Here is a 23,703-nt window from a genome sequence, read left to right on the forward strand (position 1 = left end):
TTAGACTCTCTAGTGGCCACCACATTTACCGATTTTCATGATGATCTTCAGTGGTAATTTATTAGCTGACCAATCGTCGTTTTGAACGAAATTTCCTCACAGACTAGTTTAGGGCACTGTTGTTCACTGTGCCAACATCATTCTTACATATTGCATCGCTTTTCTGCAAGATAAGCTAGCTTTTTGCAAGCAGCTGCAAGACGTAATTAAAAATCATATCTAATTTTTTAATTAGACTTTTATAAAAATGTGATTTCGAGCAGCTAAAAATGAACATTTTATACTAGCCTCTGATCACTCATCTTTCGTTCCATATAGGTGCTTTGCTGCTTTTCCCTGCTACTTTTCGAGATATGCGCAAGTAAACCACATGATGTAGGGGCAATTGTCACCTCGCCGCTCTACTGAAGTCCCGGCGCTCTTTAAAGCGCTGGAAGTTTTGAAATACAAACGCGTATAATCAGAATAGAATATATGTCCCTGAGCTCAGAATTGATCAACGCACACAATGCTGTTAAAAATTTTGGCCCAAACTAAAAAATTCAGTCGTTATTAACCCCCAAACACAAGTCAGTGATAATCAACAACAACTTGCTTTTTAGTCAGACTTTTTGAGAAATGTTATTTCGAGCCGCTAAAAATGACCATGCCATACAAACCACTAATCATCTTTCTGTCATGCCCTACTCGCAATTTTTGCTAATGCCTGCTACTCTTCGAGGTCACGTGACCTCACCAATAAAAGTCAATGGGGAAATAAGGAAACTGTTGTTTTTGCGCATGAAATAATCTCAAACTATCTCAAGCACTGCGTTATTCTGAGACTATGGGCGGCCCACGCATTGTCCCTCCCATCCACTCAGCACCTTTATTGGGGTGAGAGGCGAACCGTATCGGGCTACAGGCTGCGGCCGCTGCCGGATCCGTTGATGACGCCATGCCGCAGACCGTTGGCAGACAGGTGAGGACGGGGAGAGAGGGGGAACGAAGCAAGGGGTGATAGTCGAGGCTCTCAGATGCCAGCCTCGTGCCGAGGCGTTACAAAACGAACTCCAGACGCCAGAGAAAAAAAGCAATAGCATTCGAGCAGCAGCACTCAGCAGGTCCAAAGAAGCATCAACAATCTCTGCATACCTTCTGCCGTCGACGCAAGCATCCACGCGGGTCAACGGACCGTTTTCTACACAAAGGCTGTAATTGCCGCTCTCCAAGGTCAGAATAGGACCGGAGAGCTCCAACAGCTGTTCCATCCGTCGCCAAAAGATCGTCCAGCCCGCCAGTCCAATCCCGCCGTCCAGCATCTACCACCCAGCGTCCAGCCAGATGCCTCCCGCAGCCCAGCGGCGCCCATTTGTGTTACGGCGCGTCATGATGGTCGGCTGAAGGACGCCCTGCTGAAGGGTTCACCTTGAGAGGTCGGCTGGGCCGGGTCGGTCAGTGCAGCGCCCGACTGTCACGACAGACGTGCAGCGAGAGGAGTGGCGGAGCTGCAGCGAGGCGTCCAACCGGTCCGGTGGCATGGTCCGGCTGGTCCGACGGCGCGGTCCAGATGGTCCAGTCACAGTCCCAACGGACTCGAAAAAGACCAGAGAGGCAACCCTTGCAGATATTGGTGGACATAAGTCTACTTTTGAAATATATACACTTAAAACAATTTAACCCAAGGCTGACGAGTAAACCGGTGTTTTACGGGTACCCCTATCCGCAACCATTTTTAACCACCCTCCCAGGAGTAGTGCTAGGTCCCATTGCGGTGTAGTCGTACTTGCTCTGAGCGGATATAACCGCTGTCAGCGAACAAGTCCGCTGAGAGCAGGGACGACTGCACTGCAATGGGACCTTACTGTACTCCTGGGAGGGTGGTTAAAAATGGTTGTGGATAGGGGTACCCGCAAAACACCGGTTTACTCGCGGGCCTTGCGTTAAATTGTTTTCAGTGTATCAACATGTGACACAAAGCAATCATGTCACACCGAACCTTTGCAGATAGGTACACTAAAGCATTGAACTCGATCAGACATGTTAACTCAAACCGTACAAAACAGCAGGTCTCGCACTTCAAGGTCCAGAAGATCAGTGTTTCTCACCAGACGCTTAGGACCCTCGAACTTTCTCAGACCATCTAACCACCGTCTCGTCTCGCCTCGCAGGCGGACGTTGAGAGCGGTCAAGCGGAACCATCTACAGGCCTCTGGCCAACATTAGCCTTATCTGTGACATCAACTGATAGGTTGGTCGCTTGTGGTGCCACCCGAGACCAGTGGCCGGGAGGAACCCGTAGACGAGGTCAGGCAAGGTCATTGGGGGGTCGTTCGAGGTCACAAGAGTTCACCTGAGGTCAGTCAAGGTATGAAAGTCACTGGAGGCTTATTGAGACGATCAGATACAATCCTTAAATCCCCCAAAGGTTTCTCTGGGTCAAATGAGGTCAGTTGAGGCCACTGAAGGGGCACTGATACGTTGCAGACCGCCGGGACTGCCGTTACGGATTTGGAGTTGTGCGCCGGCACAACCGCGACATTCCGGTCGGCCAGCTAGGCCTGCGCGGATCGATTCCGGTCTGGAGGGCAGGCTGGTCCGGTCCGACCGACCGACGGCAGAGGAGACGCCACTGAAGGCACGCAGCTATCCGACTACCGTCAATCGGGATAGGAAGAGCAGCGCACACACGACGCTTAGGGTCAGCCGTTACAATCGGGCCGTTTACTAACGCGCTACTTTGAACATGAAACGAATATGCACTGAAATCTCATCGTGCATGTCAGCTCAGGTCATACCAAGCATATCGGACTCCTCAGAGTGCCGGGATTTTCAGCTAAATCTACCATCTCTCCGTCCTCCGGTCGTCCCTGCCAGTTCCGGTGAACTGGTCCAGGACCCGTCCAGTGCCGTGGACCCCTAGATGTCCGGAGAGAGCCGCTGATGGCGCAATCCACTTTCTCGCCGCCGCGTAGTGACCGTTATGCAATTCTTATCTAATAATATCGCCACCTGTGTGAGCGGTGCCCAGTGAGCCGTCGCGGGATCAGGGAAGTGATCGGCGATCCGCCCTTCCTCCTATCACCGCTCCGTCGCGGGGGACGCCCGGGCCGGGTAAAAAGCCCCCGGCCACAGCGGATGGTGCGATCCACGAGTCACTGGCGACCGGCGCCATTCCAGCTCGCACGACAGGCGTATAACATCGCAAGGAAGGTGAAAAACACCGGCGAGGCCTTAAAATAGCAAGGATTACAATCATCAAAAATGACAAGAACATAGATTCTTCACACTTAATCGGGGTCTGGCAACAAAACGTTGTGGTTCCCATCTTGTGATCCGAAAGAAGCTTGCGTGCGATCAGCGACGTGGCATGTCATGCACGCTCGCGGCAGATTTCCGTTCATTTTTCGCCCTGGTCCACCGCAGACCGGCAACAGATGGATATTTGAGCCCGACGTCAGCTGCCTCGCCATGCACAGTGGGGAAGAGGCCGCTATACGGCGATTCCCTCATAAAACCGGCGCGTGCGTGCATGACACGCCACTTCGCACGCATACTTTTTTGGACCGAAAGATGGGAACCGCACGGTAACCGTGCTGTTGATGATTATATCATACCTTCCGGCTAACTATGAGGTGATTTGAAATGCCTCGCTAGTCGCTACCCCACCGAAGGTCAGTCCATTTAGGTACCGATACTCCCTTCGGTTCCAAACGCCCACCTGGAGCAGGCGCCAAGTGACCACTTGATCCAGTTTGAACTGCAGTCTCACCATTGCCGACTTGTAAATGCGTTACTGGCCGCTTACTCGGAAACCCGATCGCTCACTTGATATGCTCTGACCCACAGAGTAGTACGCTAATGTATTCAGCGGCGTGCCTGGAACATTCAACGCCCGAATACTCGACGGAAGAGCACGGAAGGACGGCGCTGACCGACTCACGGAGACGGAGACAGCTTATAGGGGCGAAGGCGGAGATTGAGGAGACACCAGCGGGAGACGGTGTAAACAAGGAGATGGAGACAAAACGGACAGAAACGTCCGCTTGATCGCCGAATGGAGATACACGTGTTAGCCCAGACGGGCGGCACAAAGAGAAAGGACAGTGTTACTAATGTTCATTGTTCTGGCTTCCTGTGACCCGGTGAGATGGTCCATTGTCCGCCAAATAGTGATGTAGGTATCGTGGAAGAAACGGCGACGAACGTGGGAAAGGACATAGTCTCGTAGGCATAAGGCAGGTTAAACTAGCTGACTAGGAACAATGAGTTATTACAAAAATATAAAGATAAGGGTTTTAAGTGTGAAAATATGTCACCTTCGAAAACACTTTACCAAAATGAAGCCATTACCTACAAAAAGTAAACCCTTTTTGTGACCAAGTCACCAAGTCATCAAGCTTGACACTCAGACAGAGACTTCCACTCGTAAGAATCACTTACTCAACTCCAGCACCCACGAATTATGTCATGGCTGGCCCGGTCCTCCAATTTCCACGTCTGTCTCTGAATTAAAGTCCAGCAGTGCCGATCTCCCAACCACAGAGTCGTGCGGCCGCGGGCGCTCCCCGCCCGGCCGCACCGTCCGCCGTTCGGGACGGACACGGCGCACCGCCGCACCAGGCCGCAAAAACGCGCCGCATTTGGCGGAACAGATGGCTGCAGCCCGCTCCGCGCCGCGGCGAAACACATGCCACCGCCGCAGCAGCAGCGCTGGTGGCGGTAGACGGTCCAGTTCTCAGTCCGCCCGGCACGGCAGCAGACCGCCGCGCCACAGACCGTCACCGGTCGCGACCCCAGCAGCGACACCGACCGCGGCACATGACAGTGTCGGTCGACAACCGAGAACAATACCCAGGTTTGCCGTCCCCCGGCCCCAAAGAATGAAAGGAAGCACCACACTGCACGCTCGGCAGCAGAGAGCGGCACGAGCGAGATTCGAAACACGTCGCTTCCGGGAGAGGTCGTCGAGCGGTCGCGGCTCGACACACCGTCTGGTGTCTGCCGCAGGTCGCAGAGGTCATCTGTGACTTCCTGCAGCTGCCGCACCTCCCGACACATCTCCGGCATCCCAGGCAGGTCACCAGGTCGTGCACGGTCACTGAACAGCTACAAACCACAGTGAGAGACACATGGCGCTCGACGGCTGCCGCGTGAAAGTGTGACTTCTCCCGAGTCGCGTGTTAGGTCGCTGTCTGGTCGTTTCGGTTTCAGAGACGGCTTAGAGACACCGCGACGGGCTGAGGGCAGGTCAGAACCTGCGGTCGCGTGTCGCAAACACTCTCACCCAGACGTGGCACGGGTCGGTCGAGCGGGTCAGTGAGAGACGTCGACGCTCCCACAAACACAGTAATCAGCACGCAGCTCGGTGCAGAGACCGACGACCATGCTTCAGCACCCGCTGGCAGCCCTGTCCATCCGACACCGCGGGAGGCAGCCGAGGGCGTTTTTCACCCTCACCGGCCGGCAGCTCCATCCGTCGGCCTCGGCACCGGCGCCGATAGTAGCACACGGGCAGCCAAGTGGCACGCGCCGCGGGTTCCCACACACTGCCGCGCCGGCTGACCGCCGCTTCCTCGACCGTTCCACCACACCAGGCGGTCTGTCTGTCGTCAGGGCAACGCCCAGCCTTCAAACCTTTGCTGACAGGTACCTTGCACTGCAATTATTGCATTTCCTGGCATTTTCAGCTTTTTTTAAATAGATGCATCCTTTACCTCAACGCCAACACAAATTTACGCAGCAGCAGAATAAAATGAAACGACATTCGCAAAAGACCCGAAGACACAAACGCTACATTTATCCCGTCTACCCATGAAAAGGAACTCGCAGCTGTACAATCCAACACGTGCAAAGAAAGCAAAGCACTGCGCTGAATATCTGCTTCATCTAGTGGTCGAATCATAATTGCAAAGAAGGCGGTGGAATACCAAAGCGCGTTTTTCCGTGTAAAGCCATCCGCATCTGATAACGAGAAGGGATTAAGCATCGTTCAAAGGATAAAACTCAGTTGTTCTCTGAGAGTGCCGAGAGCCGTATCGCGGCTAAATTTGGTCACTGACGTCACTCATACCTAACTCAGCACAAAGAACCATTCAGTACCACGCGCCAAGTGGGCGCTCCTGCTCTCGGGTCGACTGGTGAGGCAATCATCTGAATTAGCTACCCGTTCACGCCCATCGCTTTTTGCGACCAAAACGTGACTGAGAGCTGTTCTGCAGGCTTCTCCACGCGCTCCCGTTCACATTTCAGGCGCCGTTTCACAATGCAGCGCCGCGTACCAACGGAGACTGGAATAAGTCGGCCCGTGGTGCTCAGTCCGGCACGCCACTTGACCTGCAATGACCTGCCTGGCCGGTAGTCACCAGCCGCTACCGTGCTGGAAGCTGTGTGGATCGTCGTTCACACGCTACTATGCCGCATGAAGTCGTGAACTGTCGCCATGACATGAACTGACAAAACCGAGACGTTGTAACGTTCCAACGGATACCGGTGTTACAACTCAACTTCGTTTGGTCAAGAATTCACGGTCTCGACACTGGACGGATAGCCGCACAGTTACAACGTGTTTACTTCCTGCTTATTTCAGCTCATCTGCATGCACCGACGGCTCGGTTAGAACGTGCCAGGTTGGGGCCACAGTGCATTATACAGAGGCCACCTTTCGACCACTAGCCGAAGATAAACGGTAAACGGTAAACGGTCAGCGGTTAGCGGTCAGCGGCCACTGACCGGTTGGCTACGGCGTACCCATCGACTCTGCTACTGCCTCAGCACGACTCCAAACGGTGCAGTTGATCAACATAGTAAGAAGAGAAACTCCAGTGATAAGCACATTTAGAGGTGGCGGCTTTTGATACGTGCAAGGAATATGCAACTGGTTTAGAGCATTACTCTGCAAGTGTCAGCAGCCTTGGGGAGGCTGCATCAAACAAACAATAATTCAGTACATATATGGCCTTGGCGGAAAAGCTGACTTGTTCCGCCTAGATGTTGTGCTCTAAGCGACCTTGGGGTCCACTTAATTCAACACTGTCACCGTATCTGCACATTCCGTCGCACTTGTGATGGCGGACCATGCTGATAGGGTTTATGAGTTTATCACAAAGAATCTGTGAAGGAGTCGCTATCGTCTGTTGAACTGTGGCACCCTTTCCGCTGCAGTGAGTGCCTCGCCGGTTATCAGGTGACCCCCCGCGACATCCTCCTATCAGGGCGTCCCCACGGAGTTCGGCTGTCAGCCCCGAAGTTCGGCCGATTGGGAGATCCGCCCGGCCGCAGATAAGGCCCGCCTCGACCGATGATGGATAGTCGCTCACCCACTTACAGACATGATACCATCAGGTGTTGTTCACAGTACGAATAGGCCTCCTAAATAACTCCGGTGACACTGTCACCTCTAGGGAAGCGCAGGTCCTCGGCGACGGCCGACGAGATGACAAACCAAATGACTGGTGTCACTTCAAATGACATCCAAAACGTCTTCAGCTTTCTTGTGAGTGAAACGACTGTGACCGGCTCCGGTATGCCAGTTGATGCGCCCGTAATCCCAATTCCCAAGGCAAACTGAAGTAAACCCCGAGCCGGACTTTCGAGTTGCTCGACTCACCTTCCTCGTCTTTGGCTTCTTCATGAGACTAGATTTGCCGTCGATGATGATGTCGGCGTTGGTGAAGACCACGTTGCACGGTGAGGGTGGGCCGCACACCAGCGTCGAGGCTAGGTCATCGTCGCACGTTTGACCCGGGTCAAAGCCTGGCAAGATGACGTAGCCCGAATCGATTTGCTGCAACAAAAGGGTTATGAATTAGATCGAATTGTGCGGTGCAAATGGTATTGGCACGTCTATGTGCTAAGCACGGCTCAGCAGGAATGTAATTATTGGCATTTGAAGGGGTCTATTGCACTCCATATGCAGTCGCTTACAATATTGGTATAGGGATTATGTTGATATAAAATAATTAGGATTGGGTATTATCAGCGCTTCCTAAAAGGGCGAGGGGCAGAACACGCGGAAACATACAGATGAGCCTATTTCCGCTTAAGTGCGAGGCTGCCTGTTCACGGCATTTCCTACTGCTATTCGAGTTCAACTCGAATCATCGTTGAACCGTGAAAATGTCACTTCCTCACAGACGTCCACTGCAACCTTCAGTGACTACCCAGACCACGATTATAGGGTTTTCTAGCATACCAATCCTAGGAGTTCACCGCCCGGGGAAGGTCATCCACCACGTCCCTGTGGCTAGCCAGCTGATCGCTTCCGGGCACCGCGCCGGCAGAGCGGAACATTTCCGCGGGCGGACTCCGCGGTGGGCGGAGGCGGCTACCGCATGCTATCCCATTTGTTCCGATCTAGTCTCTACTGCTGCCACCTCGGGCCTGTCAGATCTAACTAGCGGCGCAGTGGTTAGCTCGGGTAGTGCCTCAAGGCGGCAGGAATCGGCCGCCAGCCCGGCCTGGCCCATTTCCAGTCGATATGGGCCACGCCGCGCCGCCGCCGTGGGCGCCAGGTGCTCCCAATGATGGTTCGACTCGCTCCTTGTATCGGCAGGCCTAAGGCAGCCGTCCGAATGGCCGGCCTCGTTCCGATGTGGCCAAACAATCCGCGCGCTATACGTGCAGGGAAAGGCGCCCCGGCAGAAAAACGGACAGCGATTTAGCAGGCATGTAGCGGTGGACGAGCGCTACGAAAAATTGAAAACCACATGAATGATCCTGCAAGCCTCTTTTGAGCACATGACCGGCCTATTTAGGTAATCTGCAGTTGCAGCCAGTTCGGTGGCTTCCAGCTTATTTACCTTGTGAACCCCAACACCAACACCCGGGTGGAATGTGACAAGGCCACGCTGCACAGTTCGCCGAAACAAGTCGGAGTCCTGCTAGAGAAAGGAGTCGGCGAAACAGGCTGAAGGTCGCGTGACATCCACACGTCGCTATTCAACAGTCGCATCAGGACAGGAGATATCCGGCACATCGGCAAACAAACGTATCACATAGCGAACTGAAGCGAACTGAAGCAAGCAGTGAAATAACTACAGCATCCCTTTACGACATTCCCTAATTGGCTGACGCTGTAATGATGAACAGACATCCGAAGAATCGGCACCCAGCTCAGACGGCTCACCGTTAGAGACGTGTTTGATGTGATCGTATACCGTTACCGTACCGAATGCCACAACTGCCTATGTGTCTACAACTCGTCTTGCACTGCGCAGGCCTGGTGCACAAAGTGCTACTTGCATGCCTCGGAGCTATTTGTGAACAAAGGCAACGAACGTTGGCCCGGTTATTGTCATCACGAACGGCAAACTTCGCGCTCCTACCCACGCGTCAGTCTGCTCAGACACGTGATCTTACGTTTACAGCTACACGTGATTTGGGTCCCTTTATCCTCGTCAGACTAGGATGAAAACCAAACAAGACGTCCCTGACACAATGTCGTGTCATATCATATGCAGATAACCTGGGCACATCTCCCTCTCTTTTTAGAATTAAGTTCGCGTACCGGTATAAACCACGTGAGATATAGCCTGATCCCGGCTAGACCGTCATGCAACACAGGCGGTGCTCTGATCTGATGACGTCAAAGACCAAACTAACGGGCTCAGACAGAGCTATCTGGTGCAGCCGGACAAGATTCGTCACACGTCAGTGCTGGACTGGATGAAGCAAACAGGCGTGGGTGGCCCGGGAGTCTGAATTCGGGACGTGGTGACCAACGATAGGGCCGACGGGTGCCTCAGCACAATTTATCGTCTCAAACTAAAAAAGTATCTTCATTCTACAATTTGGTAACTGACGCGGCTAGGTCGACTGCATCCAAATTATGAGGCATGGAAAACAAAGTGTCGATAGAACTGAAGAATACCTACAAAGACGTCCTTTAACCCCCTACCCCTCCCATCCCCACCCCTATTAACCCCGGCCGTCCATGACGAGCCGGACTTTTTGCAGCGTTCCCCTCCAGGCCGTCATCGGGGGGTGGTGGTTTTTGTTAGATTGGTCTCGGCCGACCAGAGTTCTCAGTTCTCAGTGATGTTCTGTCTGGGCGGGCGCCGTCCTGGCGGCCACAGTGATAGTGACTGAGTCACTGCCGACTCGAGGGACTCACGACTGAGTCATTGGACCAGATCGTTCAGCGATATGAATAAGTTAGACGGGTGACAAACTAGACGGAAAATTGCGCCGGAAAGCCTGTTATCGAATAGCAAAGTGACCGGATTACGTTGTGAACTATAACAAATATATCAGCAGGGCATCTTCTAGTGCTGTCACTAAAACGACACAGAGAAAGTGAACATACGGTACACAATGAGCGATATATTCCCGAAAAACATGCATCATGACACCATCCGCCGGGATTCTCACACCGCTAGCATATATCGTGTCAGAATTGCCACAAAAACTGGACATCGGCGCCCTTGTGTTGATTTACGTCTGCTGTCTGCTGGTTTTTCAGCACCGGTTGGGTCATCCGGAACCCATAACTCGTGGCAGCGCCACACGCCTCTGTTTATCTGTTCAAGCCGTGTGACGACTGGGTTTGTTTGACAGATCACTGCAGCGACCCGCCCTTCGACATCCATTAGATTTCCGTAAACACACGCGGCCGACCAGACCTGGACTCGACACAGGGACTGCCATGGGTTGGAACTGATTGGAACGGTTTGCCACATCGGGGCAAAGCCCACAGGTGCGCAGGGCAAACACAGCGGCGTGATAGCCGGTATCGGGCCGGCGCTGCGCGGCAAATACAGAGCTGCTATCGGGCGGCCTAAGCCGGCTGAGCCATATACCCTGGCTGAGCCCGCTCAACACCAGCGGGTGACAAAGGCGCCCACAGTCAGCAGGGCAACAACCCACATTGTTAATTTCGTGAATACGACTTCTGCGTATCCAAGAAAGATCGCGCTAAATCACCGTCTGGAGATCAGACACGTTACGGCTAGTTATTTATACGGCCAATAACAGTCCTGGGAAACGGCCCTAGTTATTAGGCTCTTGAGATGTAAATGCTCAGAAAACCATCGAACCTATCTCAGGACCTCAAAATCACCCAAAACCGCTGCCGTACAGCAGCCACCGTGCCTGCCGGGTCCGCCCCGCCGTCTATCCAGACGCAGACACGCGGCAGCCGCTCACAAAGACGGACCGACCCACGTGTCTCCGAGCTGGCCCGGCCGCCTGCCAGTGATGTCACCACCCTTCCGCCTCCGCCGCCCGTCCCGCTTCCGTCGCGCGAGCGCACAGATGACCGATTGTGAAAGGCCGCCTGCTTGAACCGGGCCGAGGGTCGCCGCTCCTCCGGCCGGTGGCAATTGGGGTCATCCGCCGGGCGGCGGCGGCGGCGGGGGCGGCCGCAAGGCGGCACGGCGCCCGTCCTGCAGCGCCGTGACGACCCGTGACGACCGTGACGGTCGGTGAGGGATCCGTGGCGTGACCTGAGTGGGGGAAGTTGCGCAGTTTCCCGCCGGCAGCGCGCGGCGTGGCCGTGTTTTCCACAGATATGTGAACATGTAGAGCAGAAGGAGGCATCTGCCGGGGGCCGGGGGCTACAGTAGTTTGGGCGGGTACCGCCGGAGTTTGGACGGTAAACAGGGTCAGAGAGGAGACGGGGCGGCCACAGAGACAACAGAGAGACAAAGTGCGGCTCAGGTGCGCTCAGAGAGACGAATATAATTTAAATTCTGGAGAGAAACGGATAAGCAGGCCACCGGGGGAGAAAACGCGACGAGGATGCAACAAGCGTGCAAAGAAGAATCGTGGGCACTTCCTCATAAACAAACAATGCTGAATGAAGCTCGAAAATAAGAGAACGAGACTGCGAAGCTAACAAGCAGTCTTGAATGCTAATAAGACAACAAAAAGACGAAAACGTTTCCTTGGCGCTATCAGACGTTGCCCGGACGTTGTCCATGCAGCGAGGCCACTACTGGAAGTCCCGACTCGCCTTGGTCAAAGCTCCTCAGTCCGTGTGCCCCGACAGTGGCCGGATTTGGTGGCGCGACCACTGTCGCATCCAGCCCACCCCACCCCATTTCCGGTCAGCCAGCCGGCCCTGACAGCCCGGCTGTCCGTGTCGGCCCGACACTCCGCCACCGAGGACTTCAGCGTGGACAGTCAGCCGTCACGGCCGCCGAAGTTGGCCGGTCTCACTGGCTATCAGAGAGTTACAGCGACAGCCGTCTCTGCGCGCCGGGTCGCCGGGTCTGTGTCGTCCTTTATGTGGGTGGTGTTCTTTGTTAGTTGGCGGTGCCTCCCACACAGCGGCAGTGTTCCGGCCACTGCCGACCCCACCCCGCGTCCTCTGGCGCGGCGGCCCTGCCCTGTCCTCTATCAGCCCGTCCAGCCCGCACGAGCGGGAGGTGGAACAATGCTGAGCGGCGCGGCAGACCACTGAATGGACGGACAGCTGTGTTTGGCGGGGAATATGACTCAGCGGCATGTCGACAGTGGAAATGAAGGATGGTACGATCTGCCTCGTTTTGCACTCGTGCAGCCCTAAATCATAGCAAGTGAAATATATATGGCTATCGAAGTTTTTATTTGAAGCTCGGGTGATCTTGAAGAACCCACTCGGGTAATAAGAAACTATATCGAACTTTAAGCGAAAACCGTTTTCTTTTTTCACTTGGAAACCAATTAAGTCAGGAGCCACCGCAAACCATGACGGATGCCCGGCGAATTACACCCACCAGGCTCTGTTCTACAGCGAGTCCCGTCGAGTCGGGCCGGATCGACCCATTAAAACAGAACACCACGCCCGCCCTAACAGCCTGTCGGCGCCTAATTAGCAGCCGCGGTGATGTAAGGTCGACTTCACTTTCTAGGACGACATTCTAGATGTCAAATGAAATGGAATGTGAAGATGGACCGGTCGATATGACAAGGAGTGAAAATATAGATATTTATGCTTGCATAATCCCTAGCACAAATATGGTTTAACTGCTTTCAATACTTTTTCGAAATGATGATAAATTAAAGCAATAGTGTGTCGTAACAGCAGTTCCACAATATCACCACCAATTAAGTATTTCGGCCCTTACTATTTTATACAAATCATAGGGTGCTTTCAAGTTTCATCATTGGAAAAACCAAGCCTAAAAATTTCACTTAAATGCTACGAGAAGACCGATCATCAGCAACCATCGCTCCAATGAGTGACCGTTGGATATCATTTCTTCACCACCGGTCTCCAATCTACTCCCATTTCCTCTCGACCCCCTGAGGTGCGGTGAAGGGACACCACCTGACTGACGCCGCTCTGTGTCCCTCTCAGTTACCCGTGACTCTCCTAGTGACAACGAGCGTCATCCGGCGTCATCCGGCGGCGAAAGGGAGCGGCAATTCGCTGCGGGTGACGCGCCGGCAGCGGCTCCACCACCTGATGGCGGACTCCACTCGGACGTCCGTGAGGTAACCTAACGACAGCGGCCGGCCGCGCGCTGGACCGGCGACGCTCCATCGCTTCCGATGATGAGCCGTGACCGCTGGTGACGGCTGTGTCGGTAACGATGATGGGTGCTCGGTGACGGCGAGCTAGAGTGCCAAGGTCAACCGTCGCCGATGACTTCACTAGAAGCTGTCAACTCCACAAACAACCGTGAAGTCACTAATGATGCCCCACCGTAGCTAGGTGCAGCATTTGAGCCCATTCTTTACTCGAGTCCCGGTCTGTCGATGTCTCGTCGCTGTCATTGCCGGTGACAGACCGACCAGACCGACCAGCTATGAAGTGGCGATACCGGTGTCACTCTGCTCTGACGGCCGGTGGCGCTGCCGGAGCAAAGGTCGAGGACGTGCGAAGGTCGGTCGCGCCCAGAGGCGCAGCAGCAGTTCCCCAACGGATCAGCCACGAAGACAATACAGATAGACGCTGCGATACCGCGACACGAGAGGGCGAGATCGTGTCGCCAGTACGTCGATGGCTTGCCTGCGACGGTGCAGATTGGATCGAAGACAGAGCTGGCGACGAGACGGTTCGCGCGGTGAACGACGATTTCCTACCACTCGAGAATCGGACAAAACAATGCGTTGCAGGCCATGTGAAGTGCCTTGAGATGGTTCCGCACATTGTTCATCGGACGCCCAGTTTACGTAATCAAACATAAGACGATGCAGGTTTAGCTTGTAATTTCGGCGCAGTATATTTCCAAACACTCAGCCCATCACGACCAAATGGCTTCTTTCAAATCATGCGCATGGGTATTGAATTGAAAATGTCCTAGGAACTCCGGCAGTAAACCAAACTTTGACTGGTGGCCAGGGCCACGGACACTAAACCCTGGTCCTCGAGTCCAATCGACCCCGAATACGACTCTGACTTAGCCGTGGACATGAGTCACGACTCTTCGATCCAAAACCAGCCACCGAAAACTCCAAAGCACACCCTAATATCGCCCCACGAGTCATCAATCTCCGGCAAGTTTAGTCTGTCACGTCACAGCGTGGTGTGAGAATGTTGGTCAACTGAGACCTGTATACGGCCCGTGATCAATCACCGGCGGACACCGGGATAGGGCCACGGTGCCGAGTCGGCAGACCGCGTTCCCATGTAACGGGGCAGCCCGTCCCGAGGCGCCGACCGGAGAAATGCCTCTGCGGTAGCGTCCTCGCAATAAATATGTTAATTGGCTTGGGAGCGTGCTCCTAGAATACCCGTGTGTTTTGTCGCGCATCATCGCTCATAAGATATGTATGATCAATGCAACTGATGAAATAACGCGGCTTGCTGGGAATGAAAGCAAATAAGGCCCTACATCGCGTTCCGCAAGGCAGCGAGGTACTGCGGTACAGTCTACCCTTCAGTAAGGATGCTGCGGCACGGTCTATAGGAAGCGTAAAATTACAGGAACGTATCGGCATGTTAGAATCAAAGACAGTTTTTGTACTTTGATTAGTGCATCGTTTGCGGGCTAATTAATGCAAAGGCTTACTTTTCATGAACAATTTTTGGGGAAACGTTTCGTAATTTCACAAAATTGAACAAAGGCACACCACCTTAGCCCGTCCACTAGGAAATAGCTCTGCATATAGCGGTAACGTCGTGCGTTGCATTATAATTGGCTGACCTGAGCCCTTCAGGCACCCTAAATATATGCAGAATGTCAGCACGCTTTATTCCATTTCGCTCCACTACAACTTCACTCTAAGAGCTCTCAACAGCGCTGCGGCTGCATGTCATCTTAACAGGTTCAAAGTCCACCGTCTGGAATGTTACGGCTTACTAGCACTACCCGTAAAAATAAACACCCCGGCTAGGCTACAAGGCGCTATACAGCCGTCCATCTCGCTGTTCTCTGCAGCGGTGCTCCCTTCCATGCAGTCCGTCCATGTGGGGTGGGTACCGAAGTCACGTGACCGCCGTGGGCTGAGTCACGTAGCGACGTTCGTGACGCGTCGGTGACTATCGCGACGCATCGCCGCCGCTGCTGCCGCAATTGCAGCCATCAACACAGCCAGCCGCCGGCGGCGCCGCTGCCGCAGTCAGCCGTTTCACAGCAGCTGTCACGTGGGCAGTGCCGCCGCCGACAGCCGGTCGGTCACGGCCGCGACGCGTCAGTTTGTGGGTCACGTGACGTGACGGCAGCGGTGGCCGAGTGTCGGCGGCGCAGGTCGCATCACAGACAGAGAGGACGGCCTCTCTGCGCGGCGCCCCGCTGGTTTGAGGTCACCGGGGTCAGCCAGCCACTGGTAAATGGTGGCCAGGGCGTGCACTCTAATTGGGGGCCCGAGTGACGCGGCTGGCGGGAAAGCTGCGGGTGACATGCGTGGAGAAATGCTAATGGCTCGCCTCGCTGTATCGGGCGAGGGGACTGTTGGACAGGGGTTCAGCTGGAAAGCCATGACGGATGCTCGGACAACGAACATGTTCGGATTCATAGACTTATTAAGAACCGATGAACAAATAATAACAAGAAATCGACAAAATTAAACGGTACCCGTGACGGATCTCGGCGGCGTTTCGCTTAGGAAAAAGGGCACCTTTGCAGAAAAAATACTGCATCCTTACCATCCATATCTGACCAGCTCACATTGCATTCGGTATTGGCTTATCGGCAACAACTTTCATCACAATGAGAAGATGACGTCACGCAGTCCAATCACAGGATTAGTCGCAATGACGCTCAGAAGCGAAAGATAGTTGATTATCAGCCAACTGACCGACAATGATCACAGGAAGACCGTTTCGTCGTCATAGATCGGTAACCATCTGCCGCTCCTAAACAATCACTGCGGACGTCTGTTGTGATGTCAGCTCAAATTACGTCATCGTGATGTCATTATAGCGTCAGTGGCCAATCCATGGCTCAAAGCAGGTTGATATAGCTGCCTTCTTGCCTCACGTTTACCGAGCCCATGGCAACGAAAAAGCTGTCGTTAATTTTCAGCTTTCAGTCTTCGCTAATGCGCCGTCACAACGTTCAAGCGGATCGTTGTCCATTCCCACTTATCCATGAACCACACCTCGCGCCGCTGGAGGTCCTGCGGAAGACACGCATCCCAGCAGGATTCCCGGCTCTCCGTCACCGCGACCCTGCGCGACAGCGTGACCAGTCGTCTCGAGAAAGTGGCGCCGCGGGCCACAATTTGGGTCACAGCGGGTCACAATCGGGTCACAGCCCGGCCGCATCTGCTCGGTGACCGAGTCACGCGACGACGCTACAAATGCGGCTCACTTGTGCGCCGCCCCGCCGCGGCATTGTCGACGAATTCGCCGCAGTGGGACACATTCGCGGCGCACGTAATGTGGCCAGACGGCGCGCCGTGTGGCGAATCGAGGTTAGATCCGCACCACAGCGCCGCTGCTACAGACGTCTGCAGCTCCGCCACAGCAACGACATGACCTGGCGCAACTGAGGTGATCCGTTGGTGGATCATTGACGTAGACTGTGTCATGGAGCCGATTTGCTGCACGTGGGGCTAACCACAGCGCCCCTGAACTAAGGCTGGGCACTGATAACTCTCATATCACCAAGGTGGCATGACTGGCAGTCAAAAGAAAAGTGCAGCCACCAGAAACCTACTTGACGAATTCAGGGTCCATGGCATCCAACCTACAATCAACCGCTTTGCAGTAAATGACACAACAGAGAAACCGTGACGTAAAAACACCAAGCCACAGGCGCCAGAGGTCGTCATCTTTCAACCCTTCACACTGTGTGAGAGGAAGGTCACCAGACGTCTGGGAAGGGGCGCTCTCCCGGGCCCACCCAGAGCGTGTGAGGTGCCGGAGCTGCCCACCGCACCTTCTCAGGGAGATGAACGGATCGCTCCCGTGTGGGAACGGCCCGGCCCGGCCGCCGCTCACTGGCACAGAGGAGCAGCGGTGACCGGGCCACGGTCGAGCAGTCCCGTCCCACCGAGACCACCGCCGGCACCGCAGCGCCGAGAAGCGGCGGTCAGAGCGGCAGGCATTCTTTCACACAGCATTGCAGGATTGTTGCACACGACATCGCGGTCGGTCGGTGCTGTCATCGCTGGTGTATCGGACCATCGGCTCGCGGCTGGCAGCCCCGCCACAGACATGTCCGGCCGACCGCCGATAGAGCGCTATCGATACCCGAGCGACCGATAGCGGCGTCACGTCACGGTCACGGACCGACGTGACGGGAGGTAGGTGGACGTCACGGTAGTGGGTGGGGAATGCGTCACGGAAGAGTCACGGCTCAGTCCGGACAGATCATCTTTATGTTTTATTGGATACCTTTTTCAGAGTCCGCTGATAAGTACTTTGGTCATAGATAACATAAAGCATGATTCATCTTAATATGATTTGATTGATATCTTTGTAACATAGATAACATGATTCAGGTTCCCAATGCTTTGGTATAATTATAAAATCATTTCGGCGTAGTTTGCAAGAAATGCAGGTGCACCGTGCAAAGTCCCAAAGAATAGCGCTATTATGAACTTTTCTGGAACTTCTAAGTTCTAACATATCTAGGAAAAACTAAGTAGCCATGCATGGCACAAAAGCGTTTGCAACAAAAATGCGTGGGAACAAACTCAAGTGCCTCACGCATTATGTAACTGCATAGTGCATAACAATGTAGAAACGCGCATTGTCCCTAGGACCTTCCTATACTTTCAACGTCAAATCTACAACATTGACAACCTAAATCACAAAAAGCTGCCAGCAACGTCCCCAAAGCAGGATCGTGCTGTTCTTCAAATCGACATCCCGGTATCAACCAACTGCCATTCAAAACAAAGCTTGTCTGTGGTTAGCAACACCGGACAGCATACCTACCCGCTGAAAAACGATGAGCTCATCAAGGCCACAGTCTGGCCAGAGACGGACGGTTCTGCTGACATCCGCATTAGCAGCACGCCAGTCTCTCGGCATATGACGCGTTTACATACTACAAACCGGAAACGCTTACTTTCGAGTTCCCTGAGAGCGATCATCGCAACCACATTACAAAATTGGCGCCGGGTGCGGCCATATCGATTGGGTGTGGCCTTTTAGGCCTAATGAGCGACCCCCGTCAACCCAATCAACCGTAACGACCAAATTCATATCAGCCAAACGATGAAAACGTGCAATTCTTCACCGGGCTCCCTCGTTAGTCGCTTCGTGACCGTTGCCTTTCACAACGTCACGGAGAGAAAACCTGTCGATTTCCCACGCATTGCACAAGCAACTCACGACCGAGCGTGACACGTGTGCGGGCTACGTCAGCTATTCCCCGACGGTGACCTTATGACCTCGTGAGTCCGTGACCCCACGACAGCAGACACCTCTGACCCGACCGGAGCACACCCGTGATCCGGTGAAGGTAGCACCGTGATGCCATGACCTAAGGAATGTCGTCGTGACAACAGATATCGATGACACCGGCAGAGGGTTGAGGACCTCTGGTGGCGGACCCTTCCCCTCCCCACTGACCCCGGAACCTTCCAACCGTGACCGGGTGACTGAGGACGGCCGGACGGCCGGACCGGCGACAGCGAGGCCGTGCATCCGCCGCGCTATCGCAAACTTTAACTGTGAGTGGACGTGCACTGTGCAGCGTGCACCGTCTGTGTTGTAAAGTACACAGGAATGATGCTCTGCGGATGCATATCCGTCTAGAAAATCATCAGTCTTCAGAAAGATGTCAAAACCCGTTATTCGCCGTATCTACATTATCAATCTTCCTATCAAAGAGACCATCAATTTCACGAAAATGCGATCTCTAGTAGCCTGAAGAAGAACGATTGTAATTCACTTGATGGGCCAACACAAGAAACATAAGGGAAGTTGACTATGCATTTATACGACGTCTTGTGAAATAGCTTGAGAACTTAACCACAACCAGCATGATATGCAACGCAGTAATTGGGAGAAACCACCCAGAAATCAAGAAACGATGCCAGCCTGGTTGGGAATGAGTCCCAGCAGACCAGCCACTCCTCGACCAAGTCGGCTCAGCCTGGCCTCGAGTGGACAGACTCGTGCCGCCGTGTCACGCCGGCGGGTCCGCTGAACAGATCTGATTTAACGGGCTGGTTACGGACGGCTGGCTACCCTGCGGTCCTGGCCGCCTTCCGTGAGTCGGCCGGCGCTGGCGGCGGAGGGTGGCCCGTGGCGACCGTTCTTGGGCACCGCACCCCTCAGTTCCGGTCCAAGGGGAGGGGTGAGCGACCTAATTCGAACTGCGCCCTGCACTTGTGATCATAGGGCGAATAACAATACCCAGCACCGTGCCACATTGTTTGAAGTCCGTAACAGTCCGTTTACGAATTTAACAATGATAAACATACCAGTAAATATATCAACCATGCCTACAAATATAGCAGGACGATGCAAGGATAATCATGCATGCATACCTACAGACTGGTATCGTAAAACTGCTAATATATAAAAAAGTATCCGTATGACGTCCAACTCGCGTCATCGGTGGAATAGCTCTGATCGGCGACATTGTTCGGGCATACAACAAAAATACGGATAAATAGGTGCATTCATCATTGTTTTCGTTTACAAAAACACGTGTACCAAAACACGGCGTCCTTGACTTGACTGAGGACAGTTTGGTTCGCATGAATAAACCTTTCTACGAATCAAGAAAACTTGGGATTACTGGGAGCTTTACGACTTCAGAAAGGATGTGTTCGTCTCGGCTACATACTTTACACCAAAGTAAGGTTCAGACACCAGCCTTGTTGAAGGCGGACAGTTCCCAAATCCGTTCTCATGGCCGAAAAACTGGTCGGTGAATTTTTAAATACCACGCTCATGCACCATGCCAAAATACGCTAGCTGCATATGAAAGATCGAGCATGAGAACCGCAGACTTAGATTTTGAAGAGCTTCAGCAAAGATGCATACATTCTAGGATGTATGATCAGAAACCGGTCATGTAGTGTTTTATGCTGCGGTTCCAGGACTCGGACAGCATTAGCAGTTGGCAAAGCAAACCGAGTCACGCTCTCGTGACCTGTCTGGGGACTCACCTTGGGTAGCTGGCGCCGCATGATGAGGCCGTCGTCCTCCACATAGTCAGGCACCTCCTGGCGCTTGGTGAAGTTGAACGTCATGGTGGTGTCGGCCGCCTGGTGCCATTTCGGCTTCGCCGGCGCAGGAGCTCTGTTGACGATCTCTGGGGCAGGCGCTGCCGGCTGGGACTTGGTCTCCACTGGCGCCGGCTGAGGTCGGTTGACTGCCGCCGGCTGAGGTCGGTTGACTGCCGCCGGCTGAGGTCGGGTCACAGCCGCCGGCTGAGGTCGGGTCACAGCCGCCGGCTGAGGTCGGGTAACAGCCGCAGTGACCAGCTGAGGTCTGGCCAGGGACGGCGGGGCAGTCTTCTGCTCCGGCTCCCTGACTGGCTCCGGAGCCGGCGGCTGCGGCTCCGGCTGCCGGGCCTTGGGCTTCAGCGGCGGCGACGGAGCCGGCTCCTCGGGGCGAGCCAGCTCCGACTTCGGCACCGGCTTGAGGATGATGCCCTGGAAGGGTGCCGGCCGCGGGGGAGCGGTATCGATCGTCAGCGGCAGCGTCTTGGTCGGCTCGAGCACCGCCTTCCTGGGCGGCAGCGCGGGCGGCGGTGCGCTCTCCTCCGTCTCCCTGGCACCGTTCAGCGCCGGCGCCGGCTTGGTCAGCGGCGCCGGCTCCTCCTCCTCCCGGCGCTTCAGGTACTCGGTGCCGATCACAGCGATCTCCTTCTCCACCACGCTGTTGCGCACGTGGTTCAGCGTGTTCTTGCGCCGGCTGAACTCGTCCGTCCGAGCCTCCACCTTGCGGTTCGGCTTGATGATGCCCACCTGGCGTCTGATCGGGGACGAGGAGGGTGACGCCGGCTCGGTACTCGACTCGCGAGAGAGGGACTTCTTCAGGGCGGCCGGCGGTCGGCACGGACTGGAGGGCTGGCCGACCGGCGAGATGACCAAGGGGGTGCCTGGAGGACTGGGCGTCTGAGTGCCCTCACTGACACTGCTCTGCCGCAGCTGGCTCCAAGAGGTGAGCTTCTCCGGCCGGCGGGGCGCCAGGTCGGGCACATCTTCAGAGGCCGCTCGCCGTCCGTCATGGTTCTGACTCACTGGGGGTGAGAGAGGACTGCTAGGGGAAGCAGCTGACGGCGCCGGGACCGGCACAGCCCTCAGCGGAGGCCCGCGGGCGGTCCCGGCGGCCACCTTCTCTCGGCTGGAGCTCTTGAGCGCCGGCGAGGCCGGTTTGACGGCCGGCCGGGCGGAGAGCGGCGCCGGCCGGGAAGCCGGGGAGGTGCGCCGCGTCCTGCCGCTCCGGTCTGCCACGGTCCGCGAGCTGACCTGCACCGTGCGCGTCACCGCTGGACGCCGCGGCGACGGCTCGAACAGCCTCTTGACCGTCTTGACGGTGTCGGGCGGCGGCAGGGCGTCCTCGCCCGGCGGCGGAGACTCGGCCATCGGTGCCGGCCTGCCCTGGGGCGGCACCAGGACAGGCGGCGCGGCCGGCCGACGGCCCGACTCCTCCACTATGACTATCTTCTCCGGCAGTGCGTCCGGCGGCGGTGGCTGCGGCTCCTTCCTGTCTCGACGCTGCAGTGGCCTGCTTCCGTCCGCCAGCGGCTGGCCACCGGAAGGCCGCGCTGCGGTCAGGTCGCCCACAGATTTGGCTCGTTTCATGGAGTCGAGTCGACCCCGACCTCGGGCGGAGACCGCCGCCCCACCCGGACGTCCAGTGGTACCACTCCGCCCCGCTCCAGCTGCCTTAGCCTCCTCCGTGGCATTGGCAATGTGCTCAAGACTGGACACCCGACGCAGAGACGGACGTCGGGTCGCCTCCCGCATCGCCATAGAGATGTAGCGGTCCTTGAGCCGGGACACGATGCCCGGCCCATAGCGCAGCTCCTCGCTGCTCGAGTCCGAGTCCTCCATGGTGATTTTCTCGTGTCCGGGCCGGCCGGCCAGTCTGTAGGAGCGCGGGTAGCCGCGCCGCACACCGGTCGCCACACTCGGAGCCACACTGACGCCCATCCTCAGCTCCCTATTGCGCCATGCGTCGCTGGTGTCTGCGCGGAACTGCTGGCTGCGCCGACTGTGCTGACTGCCGTGCGTCGGCGCTGCGCCCGCCGGCCCACCGTGCTCCGTGACTGGCACCGGCGCCGACCCCGCGCGGTCGGCGTCTCGCGACCAACTGCTGCCGCCGGCCGGGCCGCCACGCGCCGCGCTCCAATCCGGCGGCGCACCGGCGCGGCGCCGGCTCGGAGCCGTCCCGCCCGAGCCAGAGCCGCCGCTCGTGCGCCGCTCTGGCGGAACGGAGAGCGGACGATGCGGCGGCGTTCCAGCAGCGCTGCCGGCGGCCGGCCGCGCCGAGACGCTCCTCTTCTGCAGCAGCTTCTGTTGCCACTCGGGCCGACCACTGAGCGGGGCCGGCTCGGCTGCCATGCCACCGTGCTACCCACTGATCTCAGTTCCGGGCCGGGGCGTGTCCGGCCGGCGGAGGGGGCTGCGCGCGGCTCCGGGCGGCGCCGCCGGCCGTCGACCGTGCTCGCAGGCCGCACAGCGAGCCACCACTGGCGGCGGCGGCGGCGGCGCGCCGCGCCCATCGTCCGCCGGCCACCAGCTGTCGGATATACGGCCGTATGGCGGCATCACACGGCTGCCGCCCCACTGAGGACAGACGCCGCCGGCCCTCCCCATCCCACGGCCACAGCGGGGCGATACGAGCCCGTCCCCCCACCGGCGATTGGACCGAAACGAGCCGACACCTGCCCGTCACCGCCGCAAAAAGATGGGCCGGAGGTTCGAACTACCGGCTCCAGCGCCAATGTCCTGTGTCTTCGAGCATGCCAGCAAGGTTTCCTTTCGTCATGATTGCTAGCCAGACGCCGAGAAAAACAGATATGAAGCTCATAACGATTATCCATTGGCATTGACGTGACGGCAGTGCGGCAGCGCAGCCGATTTCTCATACTTTCCTCGATTCTCATACTTCCCCCTACCTGGTATCGATATCAATATCGCGGATAAATCTCAGCAGTCAAATCAGTCTGTTTTTTTTTTTTGGCACAGCACGGTTTGTGAGTCCCGGTGGTTTGGGTTGGGTCTTCCGTCCTACTCCTGACAGGCACAGGTCATACATACACCAAACATTGATTTTCCAATAGCACTCCAGATTCACTTGCGCCGTCTGTGGGTCTAGTCTAGCCCTGGCTCCCCGGTCCGCGGAGCTGGCTCTATCGATTACCGGTGCAGTCAGCTCGCTATCGAACCACTGCCAGAGTTCATTGAAACGCAGTAACAGTCACCCTACCACCA

At 55.8% G+C, this 23,703-nt stretch overlaps 1 protein-coding gene across 1 annotated transcript in view; it reads right to left on the reverse strand.

Moving 5' to 3' along the window:
* The window catches only part of LOC122392393 (proteoglycan 4-like), a 30,650-nt gene extending 7,805 nt beyond the window's left edge, over window positions 1-22,845 (reverse strand). Inside the window, exons 1-2 of the mRNA XM_043387197.1 lie at window positions 20,425-22,845; window positions 7,589-7,765 (exon numbers count right to left, since the gene is read on the reverse strand). Coding sequence (XP_043243132.1) covers window positions 7,589-7,765; window positions 20,425-22,830 — 2,583 coding nt within the window. The 5' untranslated portion in view covers window positions 22,831-22,845. The remainder of the gene's footprint in view (window positions 1-7,588; window positions 7,766-20,424) is intronic.
* Window positions 22,846-23,703: the final 858 nt, after the last annotated feature.

The sequence above is a fragment of the Amphibalanus amphitrite genome, unplaced genomic scaffold (assembly GCF_019059575.1).
Source record: "Amphibalanus amphitrite isolate SeventyFive unplaced genomic scaffold, NRLGWU_Aamphi_draft 000484F_arrow, whole genome shotgun sequence".
In the NCBI taxonomy this organism is placed as follows: Eukaryota; Metazoa; Arthropoda; class Thecostraca; order Balanomorpha; family Balanidae; genus Amphibalanus; species Amphibalanus amphitrite.